We start from the raw sequence: 22,540 nt of genomic DNA on the forward strand, positions 1-22,540 counted from the left end.
AGTCTCTCTTATCTGTGCGTTATCAAGGTCGTTGTCAGTATTAAAAATAAGTACAGTAGAACCCAACTAGTGAGAACAAATATTCGTGTCTGTCTACCTGTCCCAATTACTGGAATATCAGAAATAAGATTTAAGTAAACATTTGTAATATTTAATAGTAGACAAATTTAAAATATTTATATAAACTTTAAACCAATAAATCTTTTTATTCAAAAGTATCTTTAAAAAAAATTAAGTTATTACATTGAATAAGTGGTATTATGAAACAACATATTGAAAATAAATAATATTATGATATAAATTTATTAAAATGTTTTTGGTCTTTATTTAAAAAGAAAAAATTTATATAAACATTTTAAAATTGTAATAATTTTTATGCGTTTTACAGTAACGGCTGAGCCTCTCCGCTAAGGGAGGCTTTACTATACACATTTTTTGTTAATAAGCTGCACATTCTTTAATGGCTATATTATATTTCGTTTTGCTTTCACTTCGTTTCGCGCAAACCAATTTTTCATTATCAATGTCATGAGAATTGATAAGAGCTCTTCAGTCATTGTTAGAGATAGCCGTTTCATTAATGGATATATATGTACATACATATGCGTATGTATGTATATGATTTAAATATGTGCATACAGTTGAGATACGCCCATACCTGTGCAGATAAGACTTTCAAATGAGCTGCGCTGATTTATATTTATATTTGCTATACGTATAAACGTTATAAATTAAACTGTATACATTTGCTTGCCGCTAAATACAGATAACAATATCATTTTTTCACTTATAAAATATCTACAAGCTTTGAAGTTTCTTAAAAATCCGTTACATTCAAGCTGCTCACATATTTAGAGAGATGAGCATCGATAGCTTTGACAGCAATCATCGAATTGAACTAATATATATCGAAGGACAAGAAAATGTAATCGATACCATAAAGCGCTGATAACGTTTTCAAATGGGATGCGACGGTTACAGACTTGTTTAACTCAGTCTAATCTTTTTTAATTAGTTAGCAACTGTTGGGCGCTTATCATAAACATAAGTATATTTGCATAGGCATATGTATAGAATTATATATATATTTATATATAAATAGGGCGTGGCATGGCGTGTTGCTAGCTAGCCGGCCACAGACAGTTATCAGCAAACGTGCGCGTTTCATCTGCGTCATTCACTTACACATCTAAAGCTGTGAAAAAGGTTCCTTAGCTGATTGCTGAATTGCCAAACAAGAATTTAATTGCCAAAGATCAATTTTTTTTTTTTTTTTGGCAAAGGCGGTCATTGTGCTCAATTCATCAGCATCAATTAAGGCGTCTGGGCGTATCATGAGGAACCGGTTGCAATTGCATCAAACAAATCTCGAAAGTTGTAGACCGACTTTTTGATCGATTAGTTAACAGACAGGCAGACAGCCGGACAGACATACACGAACAGAAAGACAGCGCGAAACAATGTACTTACTAACTCTTGCGTATATACAATATATACATATCTGAATTTATTAAAGAATAAGATAGATAAATAGAGGCATTAAAGGCAATAAACTAAAGTATTAACTAAGTTAAGCCTGTTGCGTCTTCAAGATTTTCACAGACGGGGCGGCTGGTGATGGCATATGTGTGGAAGGCGAATGTTTCACCTTTGATGTGAATACATCATAGCCAAGACTAATGACATTATCGTAGAAAATGCGATAATGCGTGGGTATCCAATAGAAGTTAACAAATTGTGCCACCGGCCAAACGGTCCATTCAGCTGCATACAGCTTCCAGGCCTTTTCCTTGATCTCCTCCCACACCTCGTGCGCCTCTTTCTTTTCCAGTATGCCAAGTGTCACAAAGAACGCTGAGATGTACAATGGTGAGCATATCAATTGATCCAGCACAATCTTTTTGGCCACCACACGCATACTTCTGCCCGGGAGGTACTTGTCCAGCAGCTGATACCAATAATGGCAAATAATGCCAACAGCCACGCCGCTGGTTGCCATGTGACGAGTACGTATACTGCTGAATTCCTCAATCTCTTTGTTGTACAGCTCCAGCTGCTGTTCGAGTATATCGCCCAAGGAGCTGAGCGTTAACGAGATGCCCACATTGGTGAAAAGCAAAAACTTATTGCTGAACGCATTGCGATGCCATTCACGCATCTTTTGGAGCGCTGCAGTCCGGCTAGCGCCAACACTAGCGCCAGATCCAGCGCCGGTTGTCGCATGACGATATATGGTATATTTACCGAGGGTGAGCAGTATGCGCAGTTTTCGACGCGGGAATTGCATATTTTTCTTATCTTTTTTCCTTTTTTATACCGTTATATACAATTTGTAATCAACAGCAAAATTGCTTGAAGTCTGAAATTTAGCATGGTCTCCTCAAACGCTATTAGTCTTTGGATTCCATATTGTTAGGAGTGGGGGCCAAGAAAGTTGTTTTCTATTTTTGAATTTTGTAAAAACGTTTGCACATCATACTCGATTTTTTGACAATACAATTTATTTACAAAATTATTTTGGAGCAGCGTGTGCTGGCTGCCGCTTACAGCAACAACAAGAACAGCAGCATCAACAATTGCACAATCACGTGTAGTGAACAGCTGTTTACCAGGGCTGCAAAAATACCAGCACAATCGAGTGTGGTAGCTATACGATGGCATAATCAATTATAATCGATCAGCACCATGAACAGCTTTTAAACAATTTAAAGGCTTAGTTATAAATTCGCTGCCTAATTTTAAGTGCACCTAATCTTAAATTTACCCTCTAAAATTTGGCTTTAAAGAATCAGCTATCATTCCGCTATCGATACTTATATGCGATAGTTGTGCGTCAGCCCTAGCAAGCGTTGCATTGTTATTGCTACGCTGTTTCTTTATTTTCCTTTTTTTGGATTTTTATTGTCAGGCGTCGCAATTAGAGTGTTGTAGTCTAAGCCACAGCTAACGACGGTTTATTGTGCTACAGCACCTGCCCACTTTAGCATTTATATTGGTATTTTGTGCGTTCGGCGCAGAATAGGTCAAACAGCTGTAAGTTTTGCATTTAGCAAAATATAACAAACAAAAAGAAAGATTGCACATTAACAAAATATTTATCAATAACTCATTTAGTGTAACAACAATTTCTACACACAGCATCAACAAACAAAGAAACGTACGCACATACACACACACTCACACACACAGAGACTGTGTTATTAAAGACAGGTAAACGAGCAATTTGTCAAAGGCAAATTATGGGTCGCATCTTTCTGGAGCATTTGGGTGGTCTAAAGCTCTTCAATTGCGCCCAATGTCATACGAACTTAACGAATCGCAGCCAATTGATTAGCACACGATTCACAGGCGCCACAGGTAGGAGTTGCAATCACATCCTTATACTTACTTGCTCCCCCTGTAATATTTTATACTTCTATAATTCTGCAGGTCGCGCTTATTTATTCAAGCGCGTCGTCAACCTGACTTTCAGTGCCATTCAGGAGCGCGTGATGCTGACTGGACGGCATATGGTGCGCGATGTAATGTGCAAGAATTGCGGCGCAAAGCTTGGCTGGATGTATGAGTTTGCCACCGAAGAGACGCAAAAGTAAAATCCATCAAATTTAGTCCGCTATTACCTTGTTTTGCTGATCGTGTATGTTGTCTCTTTGACAGGTATAAAGAGGGCCGCGTCATTCTTGAATATGCTCTAATCAATGAGGCAGAGGGCTTTCCATCCGAGGCAGGCGGCACCAGTCACTGAACAAATGAGTCTAGCTGAATAGCTCAACAGGATACAATACATTTGTGTAGCCTTTAAGTATTTAATTTAGCCGACAGGCGTTGGCTTCATATATACATATATAACTATATATGTATGAATATAAGAATGTAGGTTAAATGATTTAAAAAAGATCATATCATAGATCGGCATAAATCAGTAGTGGAACATGAAGCCCCTGTCAGCTTTACTTAAACCTAGATTAAAGGCACTAGCATATTAAGCTTTTGCCGCACATTTATAAATAAATTATGTTAAGAGGCTGAAATGATAAATCAAAACAACAGCAAAAAACAAATCTCGCAGCCCTTGTCTATCCCTATATTCCTTCATTCGCTCTCCTTTCATTTTTGTTTTATAACATAAGAAACATTCGCTGTGTCTTTTAACTCTTTACATGATTAAATAAAATAACAGATCTCTTATCTCTTATCTATATATAAATCAACAAGAAAACCAAATTCCCCAAATTCGCTTAAAGATTACAAGGGAGGGAGAGAGAAAACATGTATTGAATGTGTGTATAAGAGCAGAACAGATATACATAGATGAATATGTTGTCCTCAGCTGAACAAATAAATACCAGTTATTAAGAGTTAACTTTTTGAAGAGGACCCGAAAGAGTTTCTCTGAATCCAATTTTGTGTTTTCATTTTTTGTATTTATTTAATTGCTAGTTGCTAGGGGTCATACAAATGCAAAATAAAAATGCATTTGTGCTATTTTAGCTCTGGGCTGGTATTTCATTTGTTGTTAACTCAACTACTTAGTAACTCGAACTGTGCAGTTTCCTCATGATTCTTCCTCTATAGTTTATTGGTTTTTTGTGCCATGGCTAAGGCATTTTCGTTGGCAATCATTTGGAATTCTTGGAAGCGCTGGGAGACACGTTGATTCATCTTCAAATATTTTTCCATACAATTCAGTGAACATTTCTCCTATAAAATCAGAAACGCTTTAGCTCCTTTGATCCATTGGGCGTTAGATTTAATTGACTCACCTCAGAGTCCTTGACATCGCGGGATGTGAAATCGCGCACACAATCCGTAAAGCACATTTCGGATAGTTTGTTGTACGACATCAGAAAATCTGAAAACTATATATATGCATATACATACATATATGCATATGCACGTTGTTCAGTTACAGGTCAACAAATCAGATTCAAGCGGGCGGCTAGTTCGATTGCACATTGCATCACATTGGCAGCATGTTTATCAATCAAATGCAGATGGTTACTCACTGTTTTCATTTGATCCTTGTCCAGCTGATCTAAAGACACAGTTTCGGGGCTTTTAGCCATTTTGTACTCTGTTGTTTTATTTAAGTTTTTTGTGAGAAATCAACGAAATGTTGAGCGATTAAATAATAGCAGTGAGAGAGCTCAGCTGTGCGGCACTGTCACATCAGCAGGGTTGCTGTCAAATCGATAATATCCTGCTATCGTTCTCTTCCTAGTCTACGATACATCGATAGAAAGTTGGCTGCCATCTTGAAATTGTATTTTTTTTACCACAATCACAAATTAATTTTCTCTCTACGTAAGCGTGGTTGTGCTTGCCTGCTGTCTGGGAAAAAAGAATATATATAGTACATATATAAATTGTGTATACCTACCGACGCAATTAAGAGCTGGCATATAGAAATTTGCATAAAAGTTTAACAATATTAACATATAAGTAAATATACACTATGCCCCGCTATCGTGAATGGGACTTGGCCTGCAAAGTCTACGTAGGCAATCTTGGCTCCTCGGCCTCCAAATATGAGATTGAGAACGCGTTCAGTAAATATGGACCCCTGCGTAATGTGTGGGTAGCACGCAATCCTCCTGGCTTCGCCTTCGTCGAATTCGAGGATCGTCGCGATGCAGAGGATGCGACAAGGGGACTCGATGGCACACGCTGCTGTGGCACACGCATACGCGTCGAAATGTCTTCTGGCCGTTCACGCGAAGGACGCGGCGGTGGAGGCGGCGGTGGCCGCCGCGGCGGACGCAGTGGCAGTGGAGGTGGCGGCGGTGCAGCTGCTCGTGCTGGTGACGCTGGCGGACGTTATAGGTGAGTACAATCCCATTTCTTCCCCTTGCATCTCTATATATTTATGTATATATAAGTGTACATTTAAGACTCTTTGTATATACCATGTATATACGTATATATTTATTTGTGTTGCGCATTGCATATGAGTTGGCGAAAAAACAGAAAAGTATGAAAAATCGATTTGGGGCAAGCAAAAAAAAAAAACGTAAATGAAAACGGGCCCGCGCCAATGTGCGTATACATACAAGAAATATTGCAGTACCGGTTGTAAAAGTGAGCACAGCGCACACATGAATACACATACACACGGCATACACACACACACACACGCACACTCATACATAGACAGATTTACAGTGTCGTGCGCATCAATTGTGTGCACCACGCGAGAGTTTCGAAAGTCCGAATATCAATAATCGATAGACCAGGGTTGGTGGATGCTCAGCTTAAGCCGATAGCTAGTTTGCCCTACGTTTAAATCCTTTAAGTACTTGATTGAAGGTTTCATTGACACCCGTTTGACCCGTTTGCCCGCTTGTTATTTAAATGCGGCCTCGCCGTTGTACAAAGATTTGTTGTGTTTTAGTGAAAAACTTAAGAGTATCGCATATAATTAATTTAAATTAAACAAGTAAACCAGTAAAAATAGAACAAACAAATTAAAAACAATTCATCAACGATTGAGGCTCAGTTTTAATGTGGTTTCACAATCATTTTGCAGGATAAAGTCTACTTCTACTACAAGCACAACAAGAACAACAACAACAGCTACTACTACTACTACTACTAGAACTTCTACTACTCCTCCTCTTCCTTCAACAAGTACAACTACTACAACAACCAGAACAACTTCACGTCTCATAACTACAACAACAACAAGAACAACAGCTCCTGCTCCTCCTCTTACACACATTTCACCAACACCAACAACTACAACAACAACAACAACACGCCCAACCAAATTGTGCAGCTTTATGATAATTGTCGATTTCAACAAATACGATATATTCCGCTGACTGCAAAAAATAACAAGCAAAACAACAATACCACCAACAACAACAATAACTGCAACAGCGACTGCAACACATCACAACAATATCAACAAGAACACATGCTCCTCTTCGCAAGCTCTCTACAAAATCTTAGTACTTAACGTACGCATCTATTTGTCAGCTGAAGGGGCAGTCCAATCACCATCTACCATCAGCAGCAACAGCTACAATCTGCATCAGCATCAACTGCGATACCACACCACACAACACAACATAATTCATTCACACAACTCTCCATATCTCTTTCTCTATCTATCGCTCTTTCTCTCTCTAACTCGTCACACGCACACAAACAAGAACATAAACAATATTCTCTCACATTCACAAACACACACACAAATCAGCATATGCGACGTGCCAGCAAAGCGCAGCGGTGGGGCTAGTCAATCAGTCGGTCAATCAAACGATCAATCAACGGCTTTTGACTGCAGCTGTCGTCGCAATTTCACCAATAAGTAACAACAGCAACAATCTTCATAGCTCATCAAAAAATGCTTCTACTTTCATACCAACAAGAACAACAACGACTTATGCTCTCTCACATATATTATATTAACAACACTTATCAACAACACCACCACCACCACAACCAACAACTACAACAACAGCAACCAACCAACCAACAACAACAACAAGCAAGTGCAACTACTGACCCAGCCAGCAATCAAATCTAACTCCAATTACACCAACAACCAATCAATCAACCAACCAACCAACCAGTCAATCAGCCAATCAATCAACCAGTCAGCCAATCAATCAATCAACGCTTTGCAACAGCCAACAACCGTAGACAACAACTCTAGACTCAACTTCAACTTGCAGTCCTACACGCGTCTTCTGCAACGCCTCTCAGCCTCAACGGGTCTGCTTCTGTCCCCCACAATATATCTGTATATATAGAGTGTATATATATTTGTTGATTAATGAATATATATATTTGTATATATATATGTAAGAATCATCTTATGCTCATCTAGAAGCCAGCCTGCCACCAACAACAGCTACAACAGCCAACCAACAAGTACAACAACAACAACTTCAAGAACAACCAACCAACAAGTACTACAACAACAACAACAGCTACTTCAACAATATGCTACAGCTTAGGGCGGGCTCTCTTTTTGTTAATCATCTTTAATTTAATTTGTTGTTGCTCTAGTTCCGTAGCTCATTTCAGTTCTTGCACCCCTACCGGGTTGGCCATACCCCCCACCCCCCATATACCTTCCATCCCCTACAAATTAAAAAGCAAATACCTGCGCCGAGCATCTCTGCATCACAGAAAAAAATGTCTATGAATCTTCAAATTCAGCTGCGCTGCGCTTCTTCACAACTTCAGCTTCAACTGCAACTGCAACAACTCCTCCTGCAACAACAACAACTACAACAACCACCAATAATCACCAACTACAAGAACAACAACAACCACCAACCACCACCTCCGAATTATCACGTAAAGCAACTACCAAAAATTAAAAAAAAAAAAAAGCAAATATTCAAAGATCTAAAAAAAAAGCGTATGTAAAATTGCTACAAAACAAATTCTTTTAGCTAAAAGAAATGCTATCAAATTTTAACTTTTCGTTTCTTTTAGAACTTTTTTTGTTGCTAACATTGCTGTATAATACCCTTGCTGCAACGAGTAGAATGCATTTGCTAAGCTGATTTGTGACCTGATGTCCTTCCGTGCGTTCAACATTTCCGCTTCTGGCCTATATGAACTCATCATCCAGTGAATCAATCTTAATGAAACTTGGCATAGATGCTGCTAATTGCTGCAGTCAGCATATATGTTAAAGTTGGTTGGATCGTATCACTATATCATCAGTCTAATGAGGAGGCGATGAGTGGGCTAACCCGAACAGTGTGTGCCCAAATAGCTAGTCTTTATATAGTATCGCTACAGTGAATGCTCGCATATTGGAATGCTATGATTTGTAATTCCTTAAATTTCACGAGTCTAATTGTAAATTCTAATTCGAATTAGTTCCAATTGTTGTGTGTTCACTGTATGCAGCGTCTTTGAGCATTTGCGGATGTCAGCTGTCAGCAAAGGTATTTAGACTTCGGCTATGCCGTTGCTAACAGTATTTTCTTTCGTTTTCTTTACATTTTGGATCGTTTATCGTTATTGTTTATATTGTTTGTTTGTGTACATTGTTGTTGTTCCTCAACACGCATACACACACACACACACACACACACATGCGCGAATGCAGTAACAAATGTGAAGAAACTTACCTCAGGCTACCCCCCTTTTTCTCGGCTCCTCTCTTGAATTTGTGTATGTGCGTGCGTGTGTGTGTGTGTATTTGTGTAAGCAACAACTGCAGCAGCAGTAATTAGAGCATCAATACACTTGCGCACCTATTACAGTAACAACAATCGAGTGTTGCAACTACAGCTACAACAGCAACAACATCAACATCATCAACCAGAACAACAACAGCAACTAGTACAACATTCTTCTCTCAGTCTGCTATGCTCATCCAACATTGAACTCACCCAACACCAACCACCACCACAGCTACTACAACGTTAATGTATGTTGTTTGTTTTAGTTTTTGGTTATGTTATTTTCTTACCACCGTAAGAGGAAAAGAGACCGACCAGCCAAATGCCCCCCTGCCAAAAGTAGCATTCTCTCTTTTTCTCTCCCTCTCTCTCTCTCTCTATGAATATATATATGTGTATGTGTATATGTATATGCATCTCTCTCAGCTCAGCTCAGCTCCACGCAGCGCCACAGCCAACAGACAAACTGCGAGAGCATCACGAAAACCAACCACCAAGACCAACCAACCAACCAACCGACCAATCAACCACCAACTCCTCTCAGAGCTTCTCCATAGAATATCAGTAAAAAAATAAAAACAACAAAAATTAATTGACAACAAAACCACAAACTGAGAAATGGAGGCTCAGTATTGCAACATTGTTTATAAAATGAAATGAAAACCAAATACCAAATTTGATGTTTCAAATTGCTTGTTTAACAAAAGAAAACTATTTAATTTGTATTTTTCTCTCTCTTTCTCGCTCTTCTCTTTTCTCTCTCGCTCGCGCGCTCTCTGTCTCTCTCTCTCGCTCTCTGTATCTTATCACTCACTCTCACTCATGCGCTCCTGCCGTATGTCTGTCTGAAATCATATGAAATTCAATTAAAAAATAAATACATCGTATCCGTCATCCTGCCACAAATTGAACTCCATCCCATCCCATCCATTCCAATCACGCCCACCCACCACAAACACCAATCTACTTACAGGTCACGCTCGCCCAGACGCTCTCGCACCCGCAGTCGCAGCTTCTCACGTGATCGACGCAGCCGTTCGGACTCGAGGGATCGCCACTAGGTGAAGGTGCCAGCCAATCCAGCAACAACAGCAACAACATGCAGCAGCAACAAAACAACAACATTATGAACAGAGCAGTAGGAAACAGACACTCACACACACACACACATTGACACACATACATACGCACACACACACACACAGACACAAGTGTCCACTAAAGAATTGTCCTATCATAGTGAGTTTAATTTTTTTTTCGTTTTTATGTAAACATAGAATTGTGAGTATTCGACAACTACACTCAAAACAAAAATAATAAAAAATGGATTGATTAAGAACGAAAACAAAACAAAAAATACCAAATAAGCAAAAAGTTAAAAAATAAACAAAAAAAAGTAAAATAACAAAATATGAAATTAAAAATTATATTTAAATAAAATTCAAGAACCAGTTTGTTGCTGCGTATTTAGCTAGTAAGTGCATAGAGATTAAAGGGAGGCAACAAGTGAGAGACAAGTGCAACTGCAACTACACAAACACTCAAACACACACAAAACACTTGGCATACACCCACTTCGTCAACCACCACATGGAAGAGCGGAAGGTACGAGTATTTTGTGAATGTTTCTTTAAATCTATTATTTTCAAATACATAGATATATATCTATAATTTTTTTTTTTTGCCTAACCGACACATTGTAAAAATAAAAAAAAAATGAAGTGAATTAAGACGATTTAAGGTGAACATAATAAAAAGAAAGAAAAAACAAAAAAAAAAGATCAAATAAAAAAAGTGTAAGAAAAACATGTTTTTTAATTTAAATTTCAGTTTCAGTAATTGCTGAAAGTATATTTCAGACTTTCGAAAAACAGGTTTGTATTCCGGGGAGATTGTGGAATAAATAACAAAAATTTGGTATATTTCGATTTTGGAAATGATTTTTTGACAGTTGAACTTTATAGATAGGTAGGAGATATAGGTTGAGCAACCTTCAGTAAGCAGTCACAAAATATCAACCATGGAACTATGGAAATGGAACACTTGGTATACATATGAGGCGTAAGTCTAAGGCGTCACATTTTACTGAGCTTTCTAACCACTATATAAGCTCTTTAAAAGCCCATTGAAGCGATATCTAGCTACTATATAAGCTCTCCGAATTCCACTTCACAGACTTATATAAAGACCTGCATATGTCAATGTATTAGAACGATCTAGAAACTCTACATAGCATGGATTGTCAGCGCAACTAAACCAGCTGAAGGATTTTAGAATGCAATAGAATGGGGAATAAGTTTAGATTAAACTGAAAAATCCCGTAAACTATAAATTTGATAATGGATTGTGGACGATGATAGCATCATAGTGGATCAGCAATAAGCAAAACAGAGCGGAAAGTCAAAGTGTTTAAAGCAGTGAAATAGACTCTTTATATTTTATATACATATATTTTTAAGCAACTTAACTATTGATATATTGTAGATTGATTAATGAATATAGATGGTATTTGGGATTAAAGAGTATGTGCTATGACAATAAATCAGAGGCATATAATTCACAAATAGACATTGCATACTTTTTGGGTGCGATGAAATGCCCATCAAACCAATTTCGAATTCTGAATGCCAATTGTATTTGTATATCTGTATATATATATAATATTATTCATAATAATAATTGATCAACAATAACACAATAGATAACATTAAGTCGGGATAATTAGATGGTATATATGTACGTGATAATATCCACATCTGATTAATATATATGTATATATATATATTACTAACAATATCATATTGAATGCAACAAAGCAAACAATTGAACAAATATTATTGTCAAATTTTGTAATGTGCCTCAATTCTTAAAAAAAAAAAAGAACAACCATAAACATATGGCCAATATACATATGTATATATATGTGAGTATATATCTACATATAGATAAACATTTATCTCGAAATTCAAAAACGTATGTCAGCTTCACGATATTACATAAATTGGATTTGCTTTTCACTAAGTTTTATTACTCGTAAGTTTCAAATTAAAAAAAAAAAAAATTCTGGGTTCTGACTCGAGTGTACGCAATCTACTTATACTTCTTCATGAACTCGGCATGGAATACGCGGAATTTCTCCATCATCTCCTTCAATACGTTAGTCTGTGGTAAAATGGTGCTACGGAAGTGATAGGTGCCGGGCAACTGGCCAAATCCGCTGCCAGGCACAATGCAAATACCTGCCCAGAGAGAGAGAGAGATAGAGAGATGGGTTATATGGAGCTCTTCTATGTTATATTCCATTGGGGATTACTCACCTGTCGTCTCGAGCAGCTCGAATGCGTAGAAGACATCCGGCAGCAAGTTCTTAGCCTTGGCCGCCTCGACCGCCTTGGGCGGTATCTCAATCTTGGGGAACACATACATGGCGCCCTGCACCGGATTCACCGTGTAGCCTTCGAAGCTGCTCAGCGTCTTGTAGACCAATTCGGCACGCTCATTGAGCGCATTCAATACCTCGGATTTCTCCTTTTCGTAGAGCCCATACGATGGCTCGCCGGGAGTGGGCGGATTCACGAGAGCACTGATTGCCACCTGACCGGCGGTGGTGCTGCAGAGTTGGGCCGTAATCGATTTGGTGAGCACCGCCTTGACCTCGGGGCACAAGTTCAGCACCTCCATGTAGCCGCCGCGTATACCGCACTCGCCGAGGTAGCCCTTCGAAACGGACATGAAGCTGACCAACTCCTGCTGGCGATGCGGTCCGCCCATCTCGTTCATGACCTGCTTGAACGAGTAGAACTTGGAGTTCTTGTCGTACACGTTCGCCTGGTACACCTCATCGGCCAGGATCACCAGCTTGTTTTCGTATGCAAACTTGATAATCTCGACGATATTCTCGCGGGTGAGCACCTGTCCGGTGGGATTGCCCGGATTGATGACAACCAGCACACGCGGACTGCACTTCTTCTTCGATTCCTCGTACGCTCGCTGCAGCTCCTTGCGATCGAGTCCCCAGCATCTGTCCTCGTCCAGGAAATAATCCACACGGCACATACCCAGCTCTGTGATGGTCGCCGAGTACAGTGGATACTGTGGTATGGGCACCATAATGCCCGGCGGCACACCATCAATCGGGCAGCTGTGTTCAATAAAAGAAGTTGATTACGGTTATATCTGTTTGCAAAAGATATAGTTCTTATTGAGATGATAGAACTAGTTCACTGGTTCCAAAAGCGTGAACTAAAAGCCAAGGTTGATTAACAGATTGTTCATAATACTTGAACAATGTTAAAGAAATCCAAAATAAATTATTCTTAAGGTTTATCTCACTCTACATAATTGAAATGGTTTAAGAGCAAGTTCATTTAGAGGCTATCAAAGAACTAGTTCAAAGTTAGTTATTACAAATATTAGATGACGCTTTCTATAGTCAAAAAGTAACTGTGATAAGCAACGGTTTGTAAGCCCATCTATTGCCTTTTGAATCAAAAGAACTAGTTCATTTCAGTTCAAAACTGACTAACAGCTAGAATTCGCTTTATAAACTATTAAAAACTTCTTCAATAAACTATGCTAAGCCATCTAAATCCTATAACAGTCAGTTTGTTAGCAATTGAACTAGTTCCAGTTCCATTCCATACTCACTTGAGCAGTGCCAGAATGCTCTTAATGCCCGGCGACGCACCACCGGTCAAATAAATATTCTGATAATCGGCGGGCACGCCATTGTCTCGCTTCTCTATAAAGGCGGCGACCTGGCGACGAACAAACTCCAAGCCAGCTGAATCGGTATAGGAACCCATCGAACCGCCCGCACAGGCGGCGAGCAAATCACAAGCGCGCTTCTTGATGTCGTCCGGATATTCGGGGGAGTTCAACAGACGCGGCTCCATGGTCAAAGCCATCAGCTATAGCAAAGCAAAGCGAGTGATTACTGTACTGTCTAGAGGCTCATATATAGCTAGCTCTTTCACTTACCTGCCTTAAGTAGGTCAAAGGCTTTTGGCCCATCGCATGGCAATCGCCAATGTTGGCCCGGATGACCCGGTCGAATGGCTTCTGAACACCCTGCAAGCGCAAGAAATAAAATAGAGAATATAATAATTAAATAACTAAATAATAATTGATATGTATTAACATGATTAGAGCCAAGTCTCCCGAGTGGAACGAGGCTCTAATGTGATTTTAATGCGCCGTCGTGCGAATCGAATATGTTAATCAAGATATGCAGTTTTGTTTTTCCCCCTCTATTTCGACTCGCTCTGTTTTGGCCAAATTAGTTGGCTCATTAGGAAAGGCGGCAATCAAACAATCACGGCTAATCACAATTTCGTATTCAATTAAATCTAATAGCCAAAACTAGCTCGACCATCAAATTATACATAATTATGGCAACGAAGCGAACTAGTTCCGACGTGTGAATCATAATTCAATAAAGCGAAACTTGAGCCTCATGGGAGTGTGTGAGAGAGAGATAGGCGTGAGTGAGAAAGTAAGAATATTGCTAATAGTTGCTATAAAAGAAACTTTCAGATTTATTTAATGGAGCTTTTTACTATAAACATTATTCTATGCCCACTTTTGCTATAAAACGAGCTTAAATTTGATCTAAAGAAAATTGCAGTCAAGTTCTTGATATAAAATGAAGAAGTAGAAGAATGCCATAATAAACATTTGCCATAAAGTCGAATGTGAATGCATTCTTTACCATAAACTGAAATTTAAAGACCAGCCTTGTTCGAATCTCTTTGCTTATGAATTTCAATTACTTCCTGCTATAAAGAGTAGTCAGCTAATAAACTCTCTTGAATTTTGTGAGCGAGCATATATATAATTTAGTTCATTTACTAAAGTGAAGTAAAACCCATATACCTCTTAATTGAATGGGAGACTTAATTGGCTTTTGAAATGTAAACTGGAGAGAGAAGGGAAGAGAGGGAGAGGCAGATGGGCTGGCCGAAGGCGTCAAGTAGTTGACAATGCAAGTAAGTGCATATACTAAATATAGTATAGTATATATACTATATAGCATGTATGTGTGTATGTGTGCATGCCAATAAGTAATTCGAGTGCAAGTGGGGGGGGGGGGGGGCTTACAGCACCCAAACGAAGCGGGTCGCCACAGCGGGCAGGGACTAGGGTTGGGGTTGTTGCTGTACAGCAGTTCGTATGAGTAATTTATCATTTGAATGAAAAATACAAGCAGAACTGGGCAGAGAACAGAATGCCTGGCAAATCACGAACCACAAATTAAGTCATGCATACACATACATACACACACACTTGCACGCACACACATAGTTGCAATAACTGCACAAATGCAACAACAAGTGTGGAAAGAGTGTAAGGCCAATGATGGGCAATGTAACGCCCGCAAGCACCACAATAGAAATTAACAGAATGTTAGCGAAGTTAACAACAGCCAGAAAGAGAGTGAGAGAGAGATAGAGAGATGTAGTGAGTGAGAAATGCCTGCTAAGTCGACTTTTGTATACCCTCCCTTATAGACTGTATGCATTTGAGTTATAGTATTACGATTTTGATAAGACTTTGCTTTAAAGTATTTCTGAAAAACATTCAAGTAAACAATATAGTCTATATAATTTTAGCTTTTATTTATCAAATTTAATGTTTTGTTTTTTTTAATTTATATATATGCATGTTTGTGACTGTCTCTCAAGACGTATGCTTTATTTTTATATATGTATATATATAAAAATCTAGTGATATAAACAACAATTCAATTCATTAACCCATGAATACCCAAGATTTTGATCCTAAGAAATTTTATATTCTAAGAGTGCTTGTATGATATGATGAATGAATAATATATTTACATATATGTACATATGTATGTATATATGTTATAAAATTACATTTACCACTTAGAGCATTAATATTAATGAATTGATTTCAAGCTCATTCTAAATGACACTAATATACATACATACTATATACACATGTACATATGTATGTATATTTCAATTTGTTAATTCTGTACTTAAGATTGCAAAAAAACATTTCCATCAACTGCCTGTTTTTATACTACATACAAACATATCTCTTAGCCAAACAATAAAGGTGTGTACAGTTGCATAGAGACCTACATGCGTGTGTGTGTGTATGAGTGCTCCGCACTTAGTTCAATTTGTTAACGTTCATTCGCTAATATGGCAATCGAGGCATTTATCGCTGTTCGAAGCAAAGCAAATCAGCAAAAGAGGGCAGCCGGAGATCGAAGAGAGCGAAACTGACAGAGTAATTGAGAGATAGTGAGCGTGGGCTGTGGGTCAAATCAAAGTCAATAAGCTGAACCCAATAAAAAGCTAATATCAAATTTAATGAGCGAAAAACTAATATGGGATTACTCTAAGCACATATTTATACGCAAACTTTTAAAACAAATTTACAGCGCATTAACACTACGCAGAAAGCCAAAGCGCATCAATCCAACATTGTGTTGCCTAAAAACAACTGTAAAGCTCACTTGCATACATATATCAATAACAGACAGAAGAAGATTTACAGCTTAACAGAGTAACATTATGTTAATATATTACAGCAATACTTCATTCCATACATTTTTGGCGGCTTGTCTTATCTGCAACTACGCTTCATTTCAACATTCAAAATAAATCCAATAGATTGACGCTACGCACATACATACATACATATGTACATGCCTTTATAAGAGATCAAAAGTTTACGTATGTATGTATGTACATATACATGTATGTAGCCATGCCTCCCTATACATGTACATATGTATGTATGTGTGTGTATTATAACAATGTCAAGTATTTTCTATTGACAGACGCTTGGATTGCCTATTTGGCAAGTTGTCAAATTGTTGGAAGTGCGTGTTTATCATAAGCAGCGCAGAGCCGGCTGAACGAGTTTGATAAAACGCAAAAGCAAAAACAACAACAGGAGATGCCACCGTTTAGAAGAGAAATAAAATTATGCATGAAAGAGCAAGTGATGCGAATGAGGAAGTGAGCCAAGTGGCTGTAAAGGAAGGGGAAGGAGAGGAATAGTATCAACAGTAGAGAGAAGCAGCAACAGTAGAGAGCAGCAACAGCACACAGAACAAAATGTAAAAAGTTGAAATGAGAAAGAACGTAAGCTAAACAATGGAAGACATGATGACTTACAGACACACACGCACATACATATGTACATACATTTAATTACGTTCATGTAGGCACATACGTACATATGCATGTATGCATTGACTGCTGCAGTTTAGCGTGCACAACGGTACATGTTGGTGAAGACGAGCTGGGGGTGAAGCGCATTGTCAGTTTTAGTTCATCAAATTCGAAGAGAATTTATTTTGCGTTGCGCTGGAATATAACAAAGCCGAACGAAAATATGACAATACGAAAATGTGTGGGTGGGTGTATATACATAGTAAGTTGTACAGTACACACGCGCTAAATGGACAATGTCTAAATAAATATGTATGCTATTCTATTATTTACATATTTGTACATATGTATGCATGCATATATACGCACGTCTTTATGTAGTAAATATAAACTTGCCTAATCACTTTCATATAATATCCAAAGTCTATTTTTTCGGGTGCCCACTGTAGCTGTGAAGTCAAAGCTCACGCGCATGTTTGTTGCCGTTTGTTTGTTTGTTTGATAACAACGCCCCATGCAATTGGCAAACAGCATCCATATCAGCCATCCCAAGAGCTCCACAACACTCCCAAACACACCCTTGCTCAACTTATATAAGCGAAAAGAAAGCCCCAGTAGCGCTGGCGGATGCTGCCGGTGTTTTGAAGGACGTTCACTGAACTTGACTTTCGCCAAATTGGGCACTGGGTGGGCAGAACGAAAAATTAAAAGAAGTGAAGAGGAGTAGAAAGTGAGAGGAGAGTGTGAGAGCGCATAGCAATAAGCGTATGTGCGTATAATTTATAGCTTAAGCCGAACGAAATTGAAATTTAAAAACAGATAATTGAAAAAATGTGACCCCAATTACAAGTGCTGGAACAAACAAGATGGGAATGATGGAATGATGAAAACAAACAATAATTAGAGCCAGCTGCGGATGGTAAATTGTTTCATAAAAATTATTTTATGAGCATGTTGAAGTTCAATTGTTAATAGAGCTTATCAAATTCTAGATAAGCTTCAAAATAACCGATAATTATGTCGTAGATGCTTCGACCAGAGTTTGTAATTGTTCTAATTTTTCTATAACTATGAGAATTGAACAACAATAATAATTGTTGTATAATTTAAATTGAACTTCAAGTTTAATAAATGAAAAACAAAGAGTTTAAAGATAATTAAATGTTTTAAATTTACATTTTCGGCATGGTCTTATACAAATTTTTCGCACTGACACACTCACACACGTAAAGCCAGCACTCACATGAAGGGATAACAATTGCGCCAAATACAAACAATTTATAAGTGCGAAACGTAGTGAGAGAAAATAACACCAAAGCACACTAAAAAAAACAACAACAATACACCGTGGCGCTCGGTAGATGGCGTGTGTGTAAGCACGCAATGTAAATTCAGAGAGCAGCATTCCAGCAAACTGGAAGGGGTAAAGCGCACTTACCTTCAACAGTTCCTTTTCAATTTCTCCGGCGCGAATGACGATCGGTCCACGAACCGCATACTCCATGGCCTTATAGTTGGCATTAATGTTGCCCATGGAGAGGACCTTTTCATTGCTAGCGGTGGACATGTTGCTATATTAAAAAAAGGCGGAATAAACGGGAAAACGATATCAAAAATTAAAGTTCACAGCTTAATGTCAAATGCAAACTCGTTTGGCTTTGCCTCCGTTTGGCACTTCAATAATATATTGAAAAATAAACAAAACAAAAACAAAATCGAAAAACACGTAAAAAGAAAAGACGAAACAACGAGTAAAAGAATAAATTTTTTGGGACTACTAACCGAACAGGAGCGTTAAACGGTGAATGGCTACCACGCGCGTTCAATGCTTCAGCTTGACTGCAGCGTCGCGTCGCTGTCGCTGTCGTTGCCGTCGTCGACGCCGTTGTGGCTGTAGCTGCTGTTGCTGGCTTTTGAGCGCTGTTATTGTTATGTAGCAGCGATTTCCAGCGTCGAATGGCAACGCTCGACGGCAGTTTACATTGTTGCTGCAGCTGACAGATGCGGCCACTGCTATGCTCCAGATGCGGCAGCCCCGATGTCACAACTGCAGTGGCAGCACGCTGTAGCGTTGACGGATTCCTTAATAGTTGGCGACTCATTTTCCTCACGGTTAATTTCGCTTGGCTACTTCGAATTTAATTACGGTAAAAACAAACGCACACACACAATGCTAAAAAGAGAAACAGCGAAAGAGAGTGTCTGTCGTTAAGTGAGATACATAAAATGGTTTGAACACAAAAGTCCAGTGCAAAAAGCGAAAGACGAAAAAGCACCACCACCACCAAGTACACACACAAACGCTCGCCTCGTCTTAAATGCGCGTGTGTATATGTGTGTATAAGAGCGTACGCTTAAACTCAATTTATAAGAGTTTGAAAACTTGGTTTGGCATTGGTATTGACATTAACCTTGCCATTGGTAAAATACATACACAGATGTATGTATGTATGTGTTGTTGTATGCATATACATATTTATGATTGCTTGTTCGGTTATTTGTTTGCTATCAAACGCGATAAGCTAACTAAAATAAATTTATGGCATCGATACACACACACATAGGCCCCCAACCGTAACGGCTACAATTCAACTATATGGAGAGAAAAAAAACAATTAACTGTTCTGTTGCCAAGACACAGTCTTTCCTGATAAGAGCTAATAATAAATTTTATTTTCTAAGTATAAGAGCTGGACAAATCCTTTGGAGCTTTCTAACGGACATTGAGCATTTTGTTTATTGGTTCGCATGGTCACACCATAGCATCTTTTGCTTGACCAGCTATCGATAGTAATCGATAATGGCGATCGCGAACAATTTGAATTTTATATTGCGGCTATTTTCAAAATGTTTGCTTCATCTTGGCCAATTTAAAAAGTTTTATGATTTTGTTTTTTACTTTCTTGCATGACAGTGGCTTTTGCTTGGTCCCATTTAGATAGCACTTGGCTTATGTATAAGATTTAATGGGTCTATAGTGCGCTATATATATGTATATGTAAACACACGCTATCAAAATTTCATGTACTTTTGACTTTCAGTCTGACAGACAACAAAACACGTCTTATCAGTGACGTCTCAGCCTAAGTCCAAACAGATCCGAGCTTATGCTATAGATTTACTATATATGTGAATACAAATATATTGGACTATACACTAGTATATATATACATATATATATAGAGAACAAGGCCTTGTTGGCAATAATTTTGCACTTTGGATTCGTATGTGCGCAATTGAGACGGTTCTATGAAAGTGTTTGCCAAAAAGATCATGAAAAAAAAAAAACAATACAATAACAGGTATAACTAATGCATAATGTATGAATATCTATATCCACATTTATATATGTATATGTGAAATATTATCTATACACAACTAAAAAGAGATGGGCAATAGCTTTACCAGAAAGAAATGCCATATACTTTTCGGCTATCTGTTTGTATAGTATTTCAACATAAATAAAATGAATAAGCAACTTTACGATGAGCTTTTGAGTGTCTTAACAGCTTGGCCAAAGTTGCTTAGATTGTTCTTATGAAAATATTAATATTTGGAAACTGAAAATAAGCAAAGCAAGATTTTATGGCTGTTAGGGAATATTTAAGCTCGATTAAAGATTTATGAGTTTGCTTTTCTTATATTATTCCACAATAGACTCGGCTTGCTTGAAGAGAGCTGAACCTGAGTGCAGTCTTAAAAATATTATAGGATGAAAAGCTCTTCGAAAATAAGCTGTTAAATTCTTTTTTTTAAGTCTTGCTAATTTATCTTTTTAGTCAATATATATCTCGCAGTGTATATGTGGACATATGTATGCATTATAAGAGTGTATAAATCAACATAAAGTATAGCAAAAGAAAAATGAATACAATCAATATGCTGTTATCAAAAACATCAGTTAGCACCTGCGTTCAGGTGCTAAAAGGGCGCGTCAACAATGCTATCGCATATACATATGTATGTATTTTTAGCCCAGCATATGTCCCCACTGAGCTCCATTGTTCTGTGCATGCATGAAATCAATAGAATATTCAATATAATCTGATTGGACTGGCGATATCTGGTTATGCAATGACAGCAGCTGCTCCAATTGCAATATTCCAGTTGGAAGAGTCCAACTATGCAAATGGCATTCGGCATTCGGCATTTGGCCTTGCGCAGATAAGATATGAATTGTATTTAATTAAGCCGCAAGTAACAGAAAAAAATATAAACAAAACAGAAATTAATAAACGCAGGTGCAACAAAAGAAAATCGGCGCCTAACTAATTGAGCAGTTTGTCAAATATTTAGGTGGAAAAACAATTCCCAATTGACACATCAGCTAAGCTAATTGGAATCCAGCTGTTGCTTTTGTTTAGCCGCTCTGCCGATTGGGAAAATTGGTGAGAATTGCGGTGTTTCGCACGCAATCCAATTGGAGGCGGCACGCAAAACGGCAAATTGAATCAAAGGCTATAATTTATGACTATTTACCGTAGTCGCACTTAACCTCAAGACTTTTTTGTTATAAATTATTTACTTTTCGCGTCTGTATGCGTGTGTATGTACTTGCATGTGTGTGTGTGTATGCGTTTTTTGTGTGTGTCTGGCGTGAGTGTCTCTGTGTAATTAGATCAAGAGCAGTTGGCATAGCGTGCACTTTTGATAAAATCGATTTTTGCACTTTTTGCAGTTGGATATACGCACCTGGCCCAATTGGAAATAGAATGTCGGTCGGCAGTTGATTATCTAATTGGTAGCACACGGCGGCCGCTGCTCTTGCTGCTTCTGCTGCTGCTGTACGGTTGTCAACTGGCGTTGATTTTAATCCGTTTGTTTGTTGTGATTTTCGCATTTGGTCCAAGCGAGAAATCAAATTGATTACATACACATATGTATACACATTTATATGTTTGCGTTTGTGTTTGCATATATGTAAGCGAAAAAATTATTAATAAACTTATCTGCGCATATTTCTGTGTGTACATACCCCACATACACTAATAAGATTTCGTAAATAAATTCTCCAAGGTACCCCTGTGTGTGCGCGTCTCTCTCTGTGTGTGTGAGTGTGTGTGCATGTATGTGGGAAGCCGAACCAAATAGCGCCAGTGTGCTCCAATGTTTTGAATTTTGACAATGAAATGGGAACAGCTGTTGGTTGCCAACAACGACAATATTTCGATAACTTAAAAATCAGCTCGCCGCCTCCTCTGACAGTGCTGCCACTGTGGTGCTGCTAAACAGCGC

At 38.3% G+C, this 22,540-nt stretch overlaps 5 protein-coding genes across 8 annotated transcripts; 2 read left to right on the plus strand and 3 right to left on the minus strand.

Annotated features, from left to right (window-relative positions):
* Nucleotides 1–1,485: 1,485 nt before the first annotated feature.
* Nucleotides 1,486–2,600, minus strand: LOC108656402 (mpv17-like protein 2). The gene has a single exon (XM_018108446.3). It carries the CDS (start codon nucleotides 2,285–2,287, stop codon nucleotides 1,571–1,573), a length of 717 nt encoding a protein of 238 aa, XP_017963935.1. The 5' UTR covers nucleotides 2,288–2,600; the 3' UTR covers nucleotides 1,486–1,570.
* Nucleotides 2,601–2,813: 213 nt separating this feature from the next.
* On the plus strand, nucleotides 2,814–4,188 carry Ype (yippee zinc finger protein). Of its 2 annotated transcripts, none has more exons than XM_089264066.1 (4): nucleotides 2,814–3,033; nucleotides 3,115–3,357; nucleotides 3,430–3,589; nucleotides 3,658–4,188. In XM_089264066.1, exons 2-4 carry the CDS (start codon nucleotides 3,240–3,242, stop codon nucleotides 3,743–3,745), a joined length of 366 nt encoding a protein of 121 aa, XP_089120192.1. In that variant the 5' UTR covers nucleotides 2,814–3,033; nucleotides 3,115–3,239; the 3' UTR covers nucleotides 3,746–4,188. The 2 variants fall into 2 exon arrangements, with proteins under 2 accessions (XP_089120192.1, XP_017963939.1); XM_018108450.3 differs by having other exon boundaries at nucleotides 3,139–3,357.
* Nucleotides 4,189–4,359: 171 nt separating this feature from the next.
* Nucleotides 4,360–5,216, minus strand: Tim9a (translocase of inner membrane 9). The gene is made up of 3 exons (XM_018108451.2): nucleotides 5,007–5,216; nucleotides 4,764–4,859; nucleotides 4,360–4,701 (listed from the first exon to the last, which is right to left on the minus strand). Exons 1-3 carry the CDS (start codon nucleotides 5,064–5,066, stop codon nucleotides 4,570–4,572), a joined length of 288 nt encoding a protein of 95 aa, XP_017963940.1. The 5' UTR covers nucleotides 5,067–5,216; the 3' UTR covers nucleotides 4,360–4,569.
* Nucleotides 5,217–5,271: 55 nt separating this feature from the next.
* On the plus strand, nucleotides 5,272–10,241 carry Rbp1-like (RNA-binding protein Rbp1-like). 2 transcript variants are annotated; one of them, XM_018108444.3, is made up of 2 exons: nucleotides 5,272–5,823; nucleotides 10,126–10,241. In XM_018108444.3, exons 1-2 carry the CDS (start codon nucleotides 5,456–5,458, stop codon nucleotides 10,211–10,213), a joined length of 456 nt encoding a protein of 151 aa, XP_017963933.1. In that variant the 5' UTR covers nucleotides 5,272–5,455; the 3' UTR covers nucleotides 10,214–10,241. The 2 variants fall into 2 exon arrangements, with proteins under 2 accessions (XP_017963933.1, XP_017963932.1); XM_018108443.3 differs by lacking the exon at nucleotides 10,126–10,241 and adding an exon at nucleotides 6,527–7,954.
* A 1,972-nt stretch (nucleotides 10,242–12,213) lies between these two features.
* On the minus strand, nucleotides 12,214–22,475 carry LOC108656383 (alanine aminotransferase 1). 2 transcript variants are annotated; one of them, XM_018108425.3, is made up of 8 exons: nucleotides 22,281–22,475; nucleotides 21,998–22,102; nucleotides 19,088–19,478; nucleotides 18,744–18,876; nucleotides 14,133–14,222; nucleotides 13,800–14,062; nucleotides 12,470–13,293; nucleotides 12,214–12,391 (listed from the first exon to the last, which is right to left on the minus strand). In XM_018108425.3, exons 3-8 carry the CDS (start codon nucleotides 19,405–19,407, stop codon nucleotides 12,243–12,245), a joined length of 1,779 nt encoding a protein of 592 aa, XP_017963914.1. In that variant the 5' UTR covers nucleotides 19,408–19,478; nucleotides 21,998–22,102; nucleotides 22,281–22,475; the 3' UTR covers nucleotides 12,214–12,242. The 2 variants fall into 2 exon arrangements, with proteins under 2 accessions (XP_017963914.1, XP_089120179.1); XM_089264053.1 differs by lacking the exons at nucleotides 21,998–22,102; nucleotides 22,281–22,475 and having other exon boundaries at nucleotides 19,088–19,507.
* Between the last annotated feature and the right edge of the window lie 65 nt (nucleotides 22,476–22,540).

Source organism: Drosophila navojoa, chromosome X, assembly GCF_054131105.1.
Source record: "Drosophila navojoa isolate 15081-1374.11 chromosome X, UAZ_NAV_1.0, whole genome shotgun sequence".
In the NCBI taxonomy this organism is placed as follows: Eukaryota; Metazoa; Arthropoda; class Insecta; order Diptera; family Drosophilidae; genus Drosophila; species Drosophila navojoa.